Source organism: Tursiops truncatus, chromosome 1 (assembly GCF_011762595.2).
Source record: "Tursiops truncatus isolate mTurTru1 chromosome 1, mTurTru1.mat.Y, whole genome shotgun sequence".
Classification (NCBI taxonomy): Eukaryota; Metazoa; Chordata; class Mammalia; order Artiodactyla; family Delphinidae; genus Tursiops; species Tursiops truncatus.
This window is the reverse complement of record NC_047034.1, coordinates 92,832,217-92,851,017: the sequence shown is the minus strand read 5'-3', so window position 1 is coordinate 92,851,017 and position 18,801 is coordinate 92,832,217. Positions and strand designations below refer to the sequence as shown.

The 18,801-nt window shown below is 34.2% G+C and overlaps 1 protein-coding gene across 14 annotated transcripts in view; it reads left to right on the top strand.

Annotated features, from left to right (window-relative positions):
• LOC101328382 (pancreatic alpha-amylase) overlaps positions 1-18,801 on the top strand; it is an 80,474-nt gene that overhangs the window by 55,142 nt on the left and 6,531 nt on the right. For 2 of the 14 annotated variants that reach the window (XR_012334232.1, XR_002173067.3), the window contains exons 14-16: positions 6,817-6,962; positions 11,465-11,647; positions 15,088-15,267. Coding sequence is in view for 5 of the 14 variants with exons in the window: in XM_033862705.2 (XP_033718596.1) it covers positions 4,148-4,223 (76 nt within the window). In the remaining 9 variants the exon portion in view is untranslated. Of the gene's footprint in view, positions 1-1,790; positions 1,871-4,147; positions 4,249-6,816; positions 7,994-11,464; positions 11,648-15,087; positions 17,896-18,801 lie in introns of those variants that run through there. The other 12 variants (XR_002173066.3, XR_002173065.3, XR_002173069.3 and 9 more) reach the window with 12 other exon arrangements.

Below are 18,801 nucleotides of genomic sequence, written 5' to 3'. Positions count from 1 at the left end.
TTTGTAGATTTTGCACAACAAAGGAAACCATAAACAAGATGAAAAGACAACCCTCAGAATGGGAGAAAATATTTGCAAATGAAGCAATGGACAAAGGATTAATCTCCAAAATATACAAACAGCTCATGCAGCTCAATATCAAAAAAACAAACAACCCAATCAAAAAACAGGGGGAAGACCTAAATAGACATTTCTCCAAAGAAGACATACTGATGGCTAACAAACACATGAAAAGATGCTCAACATCACTAATTATTAGAGAAATGAAAATCAAAACTACAATGAGGTATCACCTCACACTGGTCAGAATGGCCATCACCAACTGATTTTTCACAAGTGTGCAATTGAATGGAGGAAAGAGAACCTTTTCTACAAATGGTGCTGAAGCAATTAAACATCGACAGGTGAAAGAAAGAAAGAAAGAAAGGAAGGAAGAAAGGAAGAAAGAAAGAAAGAAAGAAAAAGAAAGAGGGAGGGAAGAAGGAAGCAAGGAAGGAAGGAAAGAAGGAAGGAAGACAGAAAGGGAAAGGAAAGGAAAGGAAAAAAAGGAAAATTGTCTAAGATGGATACAGGACCTAAATGTAAAATTTAAAACTATAAAACTTTCAGAAAAGCATTAGAAGCAAATCTTCAGGCTCTAGCGTTAGGCATAGAGACTTTAGACATAACATCAAAAGCACAATACATGAAAACAAAATATGATAAATTGGGCTTTATTTTAATCAAAAAGTTTTGGTCTGGAAAGTCCCTGTTAAGAGAATGAAAAGATGAGCTACAGAGAGAAAATATTTACAAACCGCATATCCAAGAAAGGATTATTATGTAGAATACACCAACATGTAAAACTCGAGTACAGAAAAAAGCAAAAAAGCTCCAATTAGAAAATAGGCAAAGACATGCAGAGAAATTTCACCAAAGAGGATACACAGAGGGCAAATAAGCACAGGAAAAGAGTTTAACATCATTATCCATTAGGGAAATGCATATTAAAACCACAATTAGATATCACTAAATGTCTACAAAAATGTCAGAAACAAAAAAAAAGTGACAACACCAAATGCTGGTGATGATGCAGAAAAACTGGATCAGTCATATATTGCAAATGAGAATGTAAATTAGTACAACCATTCTTGAAAATAGTTTATTATAAAATGAAATATGCAACTACCATATGATCCAGCAATTTCACTCTTAGGCATTATCCCAGAGAAATGAAGAGTTATGTTTACACAGAAACTGTACACAAATATTTATATCAGTTTTATTCCTAATGGACAAAAACTAGAAACAACACAGAGTGTCTTTCAACTGGTGATTAGTTAAATGAATTGTGATACATGTATCACAATAAACTATTGATACAGTCACCAACCTGGATAAACCTCCACAGAATTATGCCAAGTGAGAAAAGCTCTTTATGAGACATTCTTGAAATGACAATATGATAGAATGAAGAACAGATTAATGGTTGCCAAAGATTAAGGCATGAGGGAATTTAATGTGGCTATAAAAGGGCAATATGAGAGATCATGGTGGCGACAGAAATGTGCTGTATCTGGACTATATTAATACTAATATTCTGCTTGTGATATTGTATTATAATTTTGCAAGATGTTACATTTGAGAAAAATTGGATAAAGCGTATACAGATCTCTGTATTATTTCTATAACTACATATGAATCTATAATTATCTTAGAATAATAAGTTTAATAATTAAAAAAAAACCCTGACAGTAAGAAATCTCTCCCTTTGAAAATGAAACCTGATTTCTTTGTTGTTTTACTTTCAGGAAGAAGCAATATAGTATGGGCAATCTCTTTTAATTCTATAGCATTCATTTGTTATTATCCTTGATGGGGTAAAAATGTCAAAACTATTTTTGCATCTACTAATGAATAACATTATTATTAAAGAGGTTTGGATTTTTGTTTTTCCCTGTTGAATAAAGGTGAGGAAAAAGTAATTCAAATGAATTAGAAATAAAGGACATTTTGTGTATGTTTATAGTGTTCTGTGCAATACAGAGAACATCACAGTAGCAGAGTTTTATTTAGTAAATAGGTCACTGGGAATTCTGTATACTTCCAGAATGGAACTGTAAGTCATCTGCATTTTTTCTATTAAATTTTATATGTAGAACATATTATAAAATTCTATTTGTGTCACAAAATTCTATTTGTGTCACTAGCATAATGTAGTTTGATAATTAGTCATTTCTTGAATAGCAAAACTCAAGAAAATGCCTTGTATAAAATCTACTGAGAATTTATTGTTTAAAGTATTTGGAGCCTTAAAAATATAAATTAGAATTAAACCATTGCATTTTGCAGACGTTTAAGACCCTTCAAATTATACTTGCCAATGAATCAAAGTATTAAATCTATTTCCACCTCTTTATTTTATGTTTGAGGCTCAGAGACCAAATGATTTGTTTAGTGTCACAAGGTTAAGGAATGTCAGAAGTGGTCCTCAGACACTACTTTTATTATCTTTTAAAATTCTTTCTGGACCCAGATTTTTGTATTATCTAACTTAGAATCATTTCTGGACACTTTTGGTTGTTTTATTAGAATTTAATGTATGTCTAAGAATTTTTCATAAGTTACTGTTGTCTCAATACTGCAAATTGAGAAGCATTTTTAATAAAACATTTGATAACAAAAAATGAATTATCCTCAAAAGGGCACAGAGAAGATGGTCATTGGTTTAAAATAATAGGGAATTTATAAAATGCTTAGTGGAGTTAGGTTGATAACTTTATCATGATTATTAGTTTAGTATCTGTTTCCAGATGCAATTTTATTTTATGGTGATGGAATTATAACAAAGAAAGATTGCTTTGGAGGTAAAGTTAAAATAACTGAGTATTGGGCTTCCCTGGTGGCGCAGTGGTTGAGAGTCCGCCTGCCGATGCAGGGGACACGGGTTCGTGCCCCGGTCCGGGAAGATCCCACAGGCCGCGGAGCGGCTGGACCCGTGAGCCATGGCCGCTGAGCCTGCGCGTCCAGAGCCTGTGCTCCGCAACAGGAGAGGACACAACGGTGAGAGGCCCACGTACCGTACCGCAAAAAAAAAAACAACAAAAACCACGATGTGAAAGAAGGGTGTGGAGAAGCCCTTCAAAACACAGGTGGCAACACTAAGGAAGTGAGGAGGGCTGTGGAGCTTGCTATTTGCCTTGGGAACGGCTCTTCTTATTTGAACTGATTGAGCTAATCAAAAAGCAAAACTAAAAAAAAAAAAAAAAAGCAAAACTCAGTAGGACTTTTCTCTCATTTTTTAACTCAAGGAAAAAACATTTTAATACAGCTTTTTGCCACCTTTGCATATGATCAGACAAGAAGAGAGCTAAGGGCATTGCGGAGCTTAAGCAAAGTAAACAAATGGTTCTAATATTTTTCAGAATATTTGTCTATGTCATTAGATGCTTCGTGTCTATCCAAAGATTGCTTCTTTCCTATCTCAAAGAAGGAACTACCAGCACTTTCCCAAGGTTTACCTTGGATGCCACTTAACGTGTATTAAAGACTTTTTATTGTGAAATAATTTTAGACTTACAGATAAGATACAAAAATAGAACAAAGATTTCACCCAGGTAAAATGTCAAATGTCAACAATTTACCTCATTTGCCTTACCATTCTCTATCTTGTCTCTCTCTGTATGCATAAGTGCCTGTATATAAATGTGTATGTATGTGTATGTGTGTGGTGTGTGTGTGTAATGTTTTCATCTGAACCAATTGAGAGGAAATTGCCATTTAACCCATTATTCTTGTATGCTTCAATATTTCCTAAAAGACTAGGACACTATTGTCTGTAATCACAGTACAATCATTAAAATCTGAAAATCAACACTGATATAATACTATCAACACACACTCCATTCACATTTTACCAATTATCCCAGTAACACATTTCATAGCAAAAAAAATCCGGTTTTTCTCCATATTCAGGATCTAGTCCAGGATTACATACTGCATATAATTGAGATGTCTCCTGAGTTTTTTCAATAGTTCATCAGCCTTCTCTTGTCTTTCATGACTTCTAAGATTTGAAGAGTATAAGACAGTTCTTTTGTAGAGTGTTCCTGATTTTGGGTTACCTGATATTTTCTCATGATTAAATTCAATTTTTGCATTTTGGCAGGGATATTAAAGAGGTGATTCTGTGTTTTTCTTTACATCATAACAACATGATTCTTGATTCCTTGCATTACTGGTGATGTTACCTTCGATCACTTGGCTAAGGTAGTGTTTTGCCGGGATTCTCTGTTGTAAAATTACTATTTTTCTCTTTATAATGAGTAAATATTTTGCCACTTGTATACCTATTTAAATATCTTTGTCCTTAGTAAAATTTTACCCAGTCATTTTAGTATTCATTCGTGATTCATTCTTGCCTGAATAAATTATCATTATAATAATTTACCAACTGTGATTTTTCTAAGTCTTATACATTTATTAGCTGTCATTCTTACATAAGGAAGAACTTTCCCTTTCCCTTCACTTATATATATGTATGTATGTATTTATATACATGTGTATGTAATGTATCTATATACTGATATCAGCATGGGTTAGAAATTAGGGGGAAAATTCAGAGTAAAAATCTGAGGACTGTCTACTAGACTGGACAGTATATAAAAATATCTCGGGTGGACTGTTGCTCTTTTAGATTTAGTACAGCTTAAAAACATATATAATTATTTAACTTTACGTCAAACATTAGCTTTAGAAATATATTTCAGATTGTATTTATACTCACAAAGTAAAATGGATAAAGAGGCTTCTTTCTCTTGACCAACAAAATTTTTAAAAAATTACTTTCATTTGAACTAGCCAGATCAGTGATATCCAATAGAAATACAATATGAAATACATATGTAATTCCAAGTGTTTTAGTAGTCACATTAAAACTATATAAAGAAAAAAATTTAATTAATTTAAATAATACATTTGTTTACCTAATATATTGAAATATCATTTCAATATCTAATCAATATAAAACTTATTAATAAGATACTTTACATGTTTTTCCTATTAAGTCTTCAGAATCCTATAGTTACTTTACACTTACAGCACATCTCAACTCATACCAGCCACATTTCACTTTTAAGTGTTCAGATAGCCACATGTGACTTGTGGCTACTGGACTGGAAAGCACAGATCTAGATAATTGAAATCAAAAGATTTTTAAAATCTAGAATATATAGATACTTGTTTCAGTTATCCACCTTACTTTGCATGTGCAGGAAGTGTTATTTCAAAATAGAAAAAGTAGGAAGCATAGTAAAGCTATAATCATAATACTATAAAAATTCCACTAAAGAATTTATCCTCAGAACACTGTAAGAATGAGATTAATAGAAATATCTATAATGGATTAAATTGAATTGAATGATTAAATTAAACCTTTTTTAAAAATACATATTTTATTACTATTTCTGTGTATATTAGTTTGTCCAAAACAAAACTATGTTTTAAATCAGTTTCTTAGTACACTTCTATGACTATAGTCTTGCAACTATGAAATACTAGTTTTCAACATACCTATACTATTTCCCAAGTCCTTGAGTAAAAAGTGCATACATATACATATATACAGACACACAGACACATACATATATGCGTAAGAAAATCTGTACCTATTGAACCTTCTTGCCAAAATATATCCCTTGTCATTACTTTAGTATTAAATGATTTATAAATAAAATTGTCATTAATTTTAAAATGGTCCCACTTACATTTAACTTAGACTAGGATCAGTGATGTTGAAAGAGCATGTGGGAACCAATATAGCAAACTTATTTAGTAACAGGCAGCATCCTACCTATACTAGCTTATTTATCCATGTAACTCATTTAATTTTCACAGAATCTTATGATTAACCATTATCACAATTTATAGTCATTTTACATATGAGGAAAGCAATGCACAAAGAAGTTAAGTAACTCCCCAAATTTGCACAGCTAGTGATTGTTATATCTGAAAGTCAAACAAAGGCTGTCTAAAATTAGTCCAAGGAAGCCCTGACCGCCTCAGGTAGGATGAAGCAAAGAATGAGGTTGAATAAATTTACCTTGCACAGAGACTGTATCTGGTTACAAATGGAAGGAGAGAAGCTGGACTTCATGCAGAGATGCAAACAACCTTGATAAAATAACTTAACCAGTCCACACATTTAACAAATATGTATTTCTCTTTGCTAGGCACGGGAGTACAGTAATGCATAAAATATATGAGTTTACAGTTGAGGAGAAATAGGGAAAGAAAGCAAATACAGTCTGCCCTCCATATCCCTGTGCTCTGCATCCTTGAATTCAACCAACTACAAATCAAACATTTGAAAAAAAAATTCCAGAAAGTTCCAAAAAGCAAAACTTGAATTTGCCATGAGCTGGTCACTGTTTACATGGTATTTACATTGTATTTACAACTATATACAGAATTTACATTGTATTAGGTATTATAAGTAATGTAGAGATGATATAAAGTATACAGATAATGTGCATAGGTTATATGCAAATACTATGCAATTTTATGTTAGGACTTGAGCATCCTTGTATTTTGGTATCCTCACGGGATTGGTTCCAGGGCCAGGACACTGTGAGATGACTGTAATTATAATGCAATATAGAAAGTGCTCTCCTAGGAATAAACACAAAATGATATGCGAATATAAAAAAATATACCTAACACAGCCTTAGGCATTAGGGAAGGCTGAAAGAAAAGCTGTTGAGTCCTGAAGAACTGCTAAAAGTTGAATTAATGATTGGCAAATATATTTAAAGAAACCTACAATATTACTTTCTTCAGGGTAACATCTCCACGTGGATCGGCTAGATGCATCTCAACCTCAAGATATGATTAAAGACAACTATGATGAAATAGAACCTCAGAATCTCATGTGGAAGGGCAAATGAAGAATGTTAACTGCTGAGTTAGTATCTACTCTGTAACAGGTGCTGGATATGCTCTCTGTATATGACTTCTACATTCCTTTCTTATGTATGTGCAATGAAGTTTCAAAAGGGTAGTTAACTTGCCCAAGATTAATGCGGCAGAGCTCTGACATCAAATGGTCTGATTCTTCTTTTTCAATTGAATAGTGCCTCCTTCCTTTCTACAAAATAAGGTAAACTGCCACTTGAGAGAAAATGATTTGCTTACTACTTTGAGTTATTCACAGAAAGATGAGAGGCTTATAAAATATCCAAACAAGTAACATTTTGAAATAGTCACTAAGGAGTTTCATCATATATATTAATTATATATGTAATAATATTTTACTTTTGAAGAACAGTGAATTTTTGTGGTATACAAAGCTCTTTCATTTCTCTTTTCTCATTAGCTAGCATAAGTAATTACAGACAAGGTAATGTTATTCCCAATTTGGAGATGAGAATGCAGACATCTAAATATATCACAAATTTAAAACATTGAGATATATACTCAGCATATCCACTGATATCTTTTTTCAGATTCAGATTGTCCAGATTCAGGTTTTTCAAGATATTCTGTTCTTGTTTAACTGTCTTGTGATTTTTATTTACATATTATTTTTGAAAATTATTTATAATTAGAAGTACAATTAAGCTTAACAAAATGTTTGAAATGTAGCAGTAGGCAACTTAAGGATTTGTGTCAATAGCCAACATAATTTTTATTAATAATTTAAAATGATTGTATTTTTATAAAGACTAACTTGAAAAATATTAAATCTTGAATATGTTTTTATTTAAGCAAGTCTTTACTAGAAACCATAGAGACTTACATTATGGAAGGTTTGCCAAACATTCTCTGAATCTTCTATTGTGGATGATCACATTATTTTATAGATGAAACTTTCCAGGGATTTTTTGCAGAACTGTTGTATTTTTCTGATGGATTCTCTTTTTTTTTTTTCTGGGATATGTTACTCAACTAGACCAATAACTAAACTAGAACAGTTCAAATAACTCTTTTGTTAAAACTGAATTTATGTGAAATCAAATATCAACTTGATAAGATCAAAGTAAATAATTTTCAATATTTTTAATATCCTTAAAATAAAATTGATATAAATTCTAAACATGCAATTTTTTTTTTTTTTTTTTTTTTTTTTGCGGTATGTGGGCCTCTCACTGTTATGGCCTCTCCCGTTGTGGAGCACAGGCTCTGGATGCGCAGGCTCAGCGGCCATGGCTCACGGGCCCAGTCCCTCTGCGGCATGTGGGATCTTCCCAGACCGGGGCACGAACCTGTGTCCCCTGCATCGGCAGGCGGACTCTCAACCACTGCGCCACCAGGGAAGCCCTTCTTTGGTTTTTAGTATCATTTTCAACATTGACTTATGTGTCACTTAAAATTTTCAAACAAAAAAATAAATTTCTAATGAGACTTCATAAGGTGATAATCCAATTTAAACTGAAAATGATTGAAATTATTAGTCAGACACTGGTATTTTGGCAGGATGCCTAGCATGTTTTATTAGTTAACTTGCATTGTCTCTCAACTGTTAGTATTGTGATGATCACCTCTAATACGTAAATAGGTCATAAATCATTTGTGAATTTAGCAAAAAATATTGCATGCCAAATACTCCATTTATCAATGAATTTCTTTATGTAGAAAAGTCAGAAAAATTCTGCTTAGAGCCTTAGGAATTGCACTTGCACTCAAACCTTAGCATAAAAAACAAAAAGAATTTGCCTAATTTTACTTCTTTACCGTAGTTTAGGGTAATATATTGGAGACTAACAAAACTTCCATGTTAAGAGTCTTTCAGAATAAATCTTTTCAGTTATCTATTCCTGTGTAACATGCCACTCCAAAATTTTGAGACTAAATGCTGATTAATCATTTCTGACCATTCTGTGTGTTGTCTGGGCTTATCTGGGTAGTTTTACTGCTCCATGTGATATAGCTGAGGTAACTCGTGTGGCTGCATTTAGCTGGAGCTTGTCTGGGATGGAAGGTCCGGAATGGTTTCTCATCCTTTAGGGCTTATCTCCATGTGATCTCTAATGATTCAGCACTTCTAGTCTGTACTACCTTACAGCTAGGTGACTAAATTCCTAGTGGGAGCATTCCAAGAGGACAAACTCCAATACACATATGCCTATCAATCCTCTGCTTGCATCATACTTGCAGATGTCCCATTGACCAAAACAAGACACAGAACCAAGCCTAGGTTCAATGTGGGAGGGGACTACACAAGGGCTGAAACACTGGGAGTCAAGGCTCACTTAACATTTTGCCATAATCTCTCTGATCCCTGATGATCCATTCCTCTCACATGCAAAATAAAATCATGCTCTCTCCAAGACCCAAAAGTCTTATCCTATTATGTCATCAGATCTACCTTTGAAGTTCAAGAGCCCACATCTAAATAATGCTCAGGGTGATCCCTTAGGTACAGTTACTTGGGCTCATTTTTTGGGTGCAGAGACCTATAAACTGGAAAGGTAAATTACCAGTCTGCCCTCTACATAAGTTCATAAAATGGTGAGATAGAAAGAAGATAATCATGCTAGACACTCCCACTCAGAAAGGAAAGAGGAAGTAGAGACACATAGAAATTCTGGAATCCAGTCAGGTACATGCCACCAGTTGCCCTGCTCCAGAGGCAGGGGTTGTTTCTTGATTATACCCACTTCTATTTGCAAGTGGCTCCCTCTGGCCCTTGGCTCAACTCTGTGCCCCCCTTTTTGGTAAAAAAAATTGCTTTTGCTTGTAGTTCAGTATGTTTCTCAGGTTGTTTCCTGCTGTAGAAAGTCAACGGCCCAAATTGTTTTTTTGTTGTTGTTTGTTTGTTTGTTTTTGCGGTACGCGGGCCTCTCACTGCTGTGGCCTCTCCCGTTGCGGAGCACAGGCTCCGGACGCGCAGGCTCAGCAGCCAAGGCTCACGGGCCCAGCCGCTCCGCAGCACGTGGGATCTTCCCGGACTGGGGCATGAGCCTGTGTCCCCTGCATTGGCAGGCAGACTCTCAACCACTGCGCCACCAGAGAAGCCCCCCAAATTGTTTGGAACTGTCTCTGTGCCTTTTAGTCTAAGCTGATAGTGCTTTCACTACTAAAATTCCATTTAAAATCATGTGGACTGTTTACATATTATAGTTCATTCCATTAAACAAAAGTCACAGGGACATATATTTTCAAGACAGATCTCTTTCTACTTTGAAATATGGGTTAATGTGCTTTGAGACAACATCCTTAAAATTCTTAGGAACCTTTGGTCTGGCTTGAGAATCTGAGAAGAAACGACTGGAATCTTTCTTGGGTCTTAACTAAGGGTCTTACATTCATAGCCTTGATTTAATCTTCATTTTGAAGCCGCATTTTACTGTTATTACCCGGAATTTCATTTTCACCTCTTAATTTGATAATCTATTGTCCACTGGAGAAGCTGGGAATGAAAACCAATTTTATATTCTAACTCAGCTAGTCTTCTGTTAGAAATCATTTCATTAAGCTCCACTTGAAACCAAATAGTTCCTTCTTTCATTTATCTCTTTCCTATAAAACCATATCTTAGGCAACTATAAGAAGCCAATTGGCACTTTCAACATCCTGTCTGAAAATCTACTTAGCCAGAATCACAAAGTCATTAGGTACATGTTTTATCTTACAAGTTATCAAGGTCACTATTCTCGTTAATTTTCTATCAGTACATAAATTAGGTACGCTGTTGTCAAGTTTCCAATAACAATTTTATCACTGCTCTTCTAGCCAGGTTTTTGCTGCCTTGTCCCAAAGCCAATATTTTATGTTTGTATGATGCCAGCACCCCACTTTTATATAGTAGCAATTTCTGTTTCAGGTATGTATTGCTGTGGTAAAAACGCTCCAAAAAACTTACTGACTTATAAGAGCAAGTTCTTATTATTTCTTATGATTCTGTGGGTTAATTGAGATCAGTTGATTGGTTGTTCTGCTCCACGTGGCAAAATGGGTATTACTAGTGTGGCTTTATTAAAGTGAGAGCTTAGCTGGGGCTAAAACAGCAAAATGGTTTCATCCTCCAGATTAGTCTAGTCTTTACTTCTTTTGAGGTAAAATTTACTTACTGGAGTTTTGGAACGAAAATGTGTATATATATATATATATGAAGTTCTTTGAAAAAATTGTGAAACTAGTTACAAATACAGGTTTCTTACATGCCTTAAGACTCTATATAAATAAAATTCCATAGCTCAGCGCTTCTCAAACTTTTTTCTTTTTGGTATCCATATGGTAGTGGAGGATGTTCAAGTCACCAGAAGACCTGTGGCATCTAGTTTCCAAGATGGCCTTTGATGATCCCTGCCTCATGGTATTCATACCCTTGTTTAGTTCCCACTCACATTGTACCATGGTGGGTCTGTGTAAGCAGTAGAAAACATCAGAAGCGATGGAACATCACTTCTGAGATCCCATTATAAAAGCCTCTGACTTCCTCCTTGGGCACCTCCCCCTCACGCCGGCATCTCTCTCATCACTACAGGACTATGTGGTGGATGACTGAAGCCTCTTGTCAACATCTGTGTAAGTGAACTTAGAGGCAGATCCTTAAGCCCTAAATAACTACAGCCCTGGTCAACAGCTTGACTACAGCCAATGAGAGACATGAGCCAGAAATACCCAGCTAAGCTACATCCAGAAACTTTACCCTCAGAAACTGTGTCAGGTAATAAATGTCGGTTTAAGCTCCAAGTTTTGGGCAATTCACTTTATAAATAGTTAACTAGTATATAGACACAAAATACCTTTCCTTATATTTTATGAAAAAATTTCATACGAGCTCTGAATTTTCTTTTATAATATATCCAGGTTTTTTTCCTTATTTATTGTTTTTTAATAGAAATCCATTTTTAATTTATTTATTTTATTTACTTTTTTATTTTTGGCTGCATTAGGTCTTCATTGCTGCACGTGGGCTTTCTCTAGTTGCTGTGAACAGGGGCTACTTTTTGTTGCTGTGTGCGGGATTCTCATTGTGGTGGCTCCTCTTTGTTGTGGAGCATGGGCTCTAGACGCACGGGATTTAGTAGCTGTGGCACACAGGCTTCAGTAGTTGTGGCTCGTGGGCTCTAGAATGCAGGCTCAGTAGTTGTGGCACATGGGCTTAGTTGCTCCGCGGCATGTGGGATCTTCCTGGACCAGTGCTTGAACCCGTGTGCCCTGCATTGGCAGGCAGATTCTTAACCACTGCACAACCAAGGAAACCCTATATTCTGTTTTAATATAAACTAAATCATATAGCTTACTCTCCATAAGGTAAACTGATGCTTTTAGGGAGATTTGCCCTCTTTATTATATTTTTTCTTGGGATCCCTGGTAGAAACATCTAATATCAAGCATCTTTTATTAAAAACTTCTAATATAAAGTGTGAGATGCCTAGGATTATGCTTAATGAGAAATGTCTCACCTACATGGAAAAACAACTGTAATTTTTCTTCCAAAAAGCCAAAAAGAAGACACAAAAATGTGGAAAGATAGATTTCCTCAAATTGAATCATAAATCCAATGCAATTCTAAAAAAGAAAATCCTAAAAAGGAGGTGGTAAAATATAACTCAGAGAATGCTAGCTCTAAAGTCAGAGCCGAATACTGACTCTAAAACTTACAAAAGCCAGTACGTAACTCTGTGCCTCAGTATAATTACCACTACTGAGTAAAGAAGGCAATCAAAATAAATAACGTCATCATTTTTATTGTGATGAATCTATTCTAAGAAAACACTTTCACACTTACTCAGAGATATATGTATAAAAATACTAATTACACTGTTCATAATAACAAAAAAATTCAAAACAATTTAAATTTCTATTATTAGGGCAGTCGTTAAATAAATTAAAATATCACTCACACTATGATATACTATGTGACTATTACAAAGAATGGGTTTTCTTTTATATATAGTGATGTGAAAATTGTCCATCTTACATTAAATGGGAAAAAAAAGCCTGGTGCATATCACTGTGTACATTACAATCTCATTTTTTAAAATAGGAATAATAAAAATAATATTTTAAAAAGATCTCTCGCTCTCTTTCTCTCTGTGTGTAGTGAAAATGAGAGAGGCGGATCTGTTTTTGTGTGAATAGGGACAAGATGTGGAAGATTTCATATACAATAGCTAACGATGTTTACCTTAGGGTAGTGTGTTAGAGAGGTAGACGGAGGAAGACTTTCCTTTTCTGCTTTTTATCAGTCAGGCGGTTTTCAGTCACAAGTAACAGAAAAGCAAACAAAAATTTGCTTAAGGAACAAAATAATTTATTAACCCATTTAACAGAAAAGCTAGAAAGAAGCTAGGCTTCTGGATTGATTGATTAGTCATTCAGTTATGTTATTGCAGAGCTGTGTTCTTTCCTTTCCCTTTTGTCATCTTCTGTCTATATCACTGCTCATCATGACGGTGGGATAACTGCCAATAGCAGAAAGGGCCCTACACTTTTTCAAGGATGATAGAGATTCTCTTTCACTGAAGAACAAGGATTCCAACAATCCTCTTTTTGTGTTTCAAGGCCAAAATTTGGTCACATAATGATTCTTAAGCTAATCACTGACAGCACCGATGCTATGATTCAACCAATCAGGCTCACCCCTTGAGATCAAGTCAGTTGCTTAAACCACATTGGTGCCATTCAACAAAATGGTTGCTACAGTATTGTTACTATTCTTTATACAATAAGATGTATTACTTTCAACACTAAAATAATTTTTTAAAAGAATATTATAAATCTTGAAGATAAATGTTGTGTATGTTTGATAATCATCCAATAGTCTGCTAAAATTTTATTTAAATCTAGAAAATAGTTTTAAAATTTCTTAGATTATTATAAAAGGAAGTAAAATGTGGTAGGCAGAGATACTTATGACAATTTATGATGGAGAGGAAGATCACTTATCATTTGTATTTTATAAGATGGTATTACTTTGATAGTTTATCTCTAATTTAAAAATTAGTGAAAGGGCACCAGTATACTATTAACTATAAAAGCATAAGGAAGGGACATTTTTAACACTAGAAAACAAAGATATGTAAGGTAACAAATTTCTTCTCACCTTATGTAAACCTATCTTAAAGTTTGGAAAGGAGTGAAAAGAAACCTTGTATCAAGGAGAATAAAAAATAAAATGGCTTAAATATCAAATGTTTGAATGCTAATTTAAAAAAAAAACACTCCCAATGTAGTTAAGAAATACTATCGATTAGAACTTTTAATATCTAAGAGGTAATTTCTAATAACTTCTATATCTTTTACTGTGGCTAAGGAGATAATAAAATTCAGGAGTTGAGAGGGCCAAGATAGTCACAAATTAACCAAATAGATAAAAAAATGCTAGGTAGTTATTTTGAAAATTCATTTGCTGCTTTCTATAGTAAAATGGTTTTAATGAATTACCTACCTGTTTCCTACAGTAGACCACAGCTCTACTGCAACTAATCTAGAGTTATGGCGAATTAAAACTGGATTTCTTAGCTCTTTGGAGACTATAGAATACCAGTTAATAATATTATTATGTGAAATGCAAATGAAAGAAAACATTTTTAAGTGATGAAATCTCCTTTCCTACTATAACAAACTACAACATATATAACAAAAATCAAATGGATTTAATCAGGTTTATCTGCCCAGAGTTGCCTCTTATATCTAAAAAAACAAGATTACTAATTTTCCCATGATGAAAATTTGTTTGATTTAATAAGAAATGAAAAACCCCTGATACTTTTTCAAGTTCTCATTTTTAGTTCTGGTTTTGCGTGAGTATGGTTTAAAGAGAGAGCATACTTTAAGAAAGACTGTATAAATACAATTCCAAATCATGCCTTAAAGTCTAGTGCTTGGTGTGTGTGGCAGACACAATCATCTCTTTGCAGGGATCTCAATGCATGGAAGTCCAATCAGAACCCCATATGTACTTGGTAAGAACAGACTAAATTGTTCTTATGTTTGGCACCCAGTTTTTTTTACTGATACTTTGTTAATAGCATTTCACAAATGTATCACTTCCAAATAAGAAAATATCTTCAGCGGGGAGTTCTTTGTAAGGGAACTCCTGAAATGTAAGACCACATTCACATTATTCTAACTGCTTCCTTGCTTTCTTCTCCACAGAGCTCTTCTTTCAGGAAGTCCACTTGAGCCTACACCCTCCAGCCTGACCTGGTTTACATGCTCCTACTCTGTGCTTCATAAAATCCTGAGAATGTAATTCCATCACTGGACCACTGGATAGATCCAGAATAATAATTTTCTCTGTGAGCCTGTGAAGTGACTGCTACTGACTTTGGAATGGTAGGATTTTTTAAAAATGGGGATATCAAAAATAAATGTTAAAGCAGAGACTTTTAAAACTAAAACATTTTCCTACAAAGTACGTGGACACTATGTAGTTGGAGAGTTTGGGAAGTGAAAACTATTACATTTCACAGACTTTCCCAAGAGGATCTAACTGGTGTGAGACTGGTGTGAATAAAGCAGTTGAGGAGCCCCACACTCAGCTTCCCAGCCATGAGTCACCAGTATTACGTGGATGAGAGGTAGTTTGACCACAGGAGCAGCCTATATACCCCTGCATTACAACTTTGGTGATGTGCCCTTAAATTCAGGAATCCAGTGGTTGACCCTGACTTCCATTCCTAGCTTGTTCAACAATTGTCTAAGCTATGGATTCCCTGAATTAAATTTCCTTTCTGCTTGATATACTTTGAAAAGATTTAACTTCCTGCACTGAATCAGAACTGTTATATACTCTTTGTTATATTCTTTACTTACATGGCTTTTCCCTTACTAGATACCAAACACGTTTTATGAATAGGAATAGAACTTGTCTTTGTTCATTCTTTCATTCATTCCTTCATTCAGTTATCATACTTACTCTTTGTAATTTTATGTCCTGAAATTACATAATAGTTGACACAGAGGTGCATAATAGATATTAACTTAATTAATGAATTGGTAAATGTGTCATGTCAGGTAATGTGTAAGGTATCAGAGATACAGAGATGAGACAATCTTAGCAATAATAAAAAGATAAATTACATTTATTAAGCACTTATTATGTTTCAGGCTCTGAGTATAGCATTTTACATGCATCGATTTGATTTTCATTTTTTGTGTTTTTGGTTTTATGTTTGTTTTCTAATCCTTATAACATTCCCAAGTGCTAGGTACTAATAATCAATTCCCATCTCACGCATAAAACAATTGAAGATGGAGGAGGCTCAGTAACTTGCTTAAGGTTACACAGTATTGGGATAGGTTGAATTTGAAACTAGACGATCTAATTCAACAACTCATACTGTTAATCAGTACTGTGGGATCCCTACTATAGTTGATGAACAGATCCATAAAGAGATTTACAATACTGCTTGATAAATTCCACAATACATTAGCAGGATCAGAGGAGACTTCTGTCTGAAGGAAGAGAGACTTAAGTACTGAAGTACAAAGGGTTAACAGAAGTTAGGAATAAGCAGAAGTGATAAAGGATGCAGTTTTAGGTGGAAAGAAATACATATACTACAAAAGGAACAAAATAGAAAACAGAGAAAGCGTTTCTGAGCAGCAGGGGGATTATTTAGTGAGGAGGAATAAAAAATAGATACGGAGAAGCAAAGAAGGACCCGCCATAAAGAGTCAGGTGTACATTTCTAGGGAATTTAAGATTTTTTGTGAGGGCCACATGGTATTATTGAAGCATTTAAAAACCTATGAGATTTCTATTATAAAGAGATCACTTTGGAGCAGTGTGGACAATTTAGAAGTTATTGAGTCAGGTGAGATTGGAATTGGAAATTGCAGTAACTCAAGTAGAAGTAAGTTTTATCTTTAGGCTCTCAGATTTGAACACAAGGACTGACACCTAATATGAGAACAATTCATATTCACCAAGTTGAATTAAGCCTGAGTAACCTAAGGGTCAGACAGGTTTAATTACTTGTCAAAACTTACACAGGTATCTGGTGGTAGAACTCGGACAAGCATCTAAACCAGTGCTTTCTTTTAACTTAAATATAACTAGGGAAAAATTGATTGCATATATGCCATTTGAAATATGAGAAATTTTGCTATGTGTGTTTAGAAATGTACATGAAAATATACACAGGTGTACAGTTATGGTTACATCTCATTTCTTGTCTTCCCTTGTTGTGTGCTTATTTTCTAAGTCCATGGCCTCAAATATTCAAGTTCATACTTTCCCAATGATATCTGAAGTCACTTTCCATGCTAGATACTCCTCCTGTTCCCAAGTTTATGTCTTCTAATGCCTAAGGGAAAAAAGTAGTGAAATAGAATAATAAATCTAGGCTGGGGGAAAAATTACTACCACCACCATTAGCTATTAAGACATGCCATTAGAAATCTAATGTAAAATATACAAATATATAATTTTCCTCTTAGAAAGACTAAGAGGCATCCATTGTTATTATGCCGTGGTATGTTTTCTTTACTGTTCTTTTTGCAATAATTTTTTCACCCTGAAATACAGTGGTCTCTCACGAAGTACAAAGATTGACATTTCTGTGGACTTTATATTGTCCAAGGACACTTCAAAGGCTAAGTAAATTCTATTTCTAATGCCCTGATCACTAAATTGTAAATGCTAGCAGTTTTAGGTTTTGACAGCTTTGGGCCCTTAATTTTGAATAAAGATTCTACCATCATGGTGAAATATCAGATGCTACACATTAGTAGTGGGCTAAAAAATCTATAGTATCAGATTTACCAAAACAGATTTTATGACGATTTGGCTAGTTCTGGAGGTAGAATTTGCTTAAATATACTATGGCATGTGAAATTATTTGAAATTAAATGTCCAATAAATTTTAATACAATTGCCTTGTTTTCACAGACAAATCTAGGGCAATGTATTTGGAAAGAAAATTTTATAATTTACCTAAAAATATCCAAGCGTAATATGTAACCCTTTTGGTCTTCAAGAGGTCAAAGGGTTATCTTTGCTTAGATACTTATAATTATTTTATACTTTCTCTTCTATTGACTGGTTTGAAAAAGACAAAAGAAAATTAAAATTGAAAAGGAATCAAAGCACTTGTTCTAACTGAGCATCAGAGACACAAGCCTAGGGTACACCTGCATAACAGTAAATGTTCTTTTCTGAGTTTTTCTATTTATAGAAAGATATCACAAGTCTAAACACAGAGGAAAATGGCTCACAAATCCAATAAGAGTTGGATTGGATTGCACAACTTCTAGCAATATCAGGGGATTTTCATCCAATATATTTGCCAACAAATCAATAATATGAGTAAATCCTTCTGCATTGTGGGCAATCAAATGCTCACTGACGGGTACTACTACCTAAATTAATATAATCCCAGAAGTGATCTGTCTGTGTCAAACATAATACCACTGAGGCTTAAAATTCACATGTGATAAGTTGGAGGATATTTCTTAATAATGGTTTAAACTAAAGGAAATTAAGTGAAAATTCTGAATAAAATGTTCCCACATTTAGTGGGCTCAGTTTAAATTGCTCTTGTCTCTAGATGGCATGTTTCCTGCTGTCCATATTTCTTTACACAGTACACTCAAATAAAGTAGGAAGTATTTTTAAAATATATTACTTGTCTCACTAAAACTTATGACTTTATCCTGCAACTGTTTGTTATAAAGATTGTGTTGAGTATCAGGGCTCATTGAAATGGCTCCTACCACTCACACTTTCAGACTCAGATTAAAAGTCACCGCTTCGCTGAAACCTATGAAGACTCCCCCAGGAAAATGTGACATTCTTCTTTGCTTCTTGTAGCACTTATCACACTATTTTATAACCACTCTTTCTAGCCTTTGAGTGTAGCATAA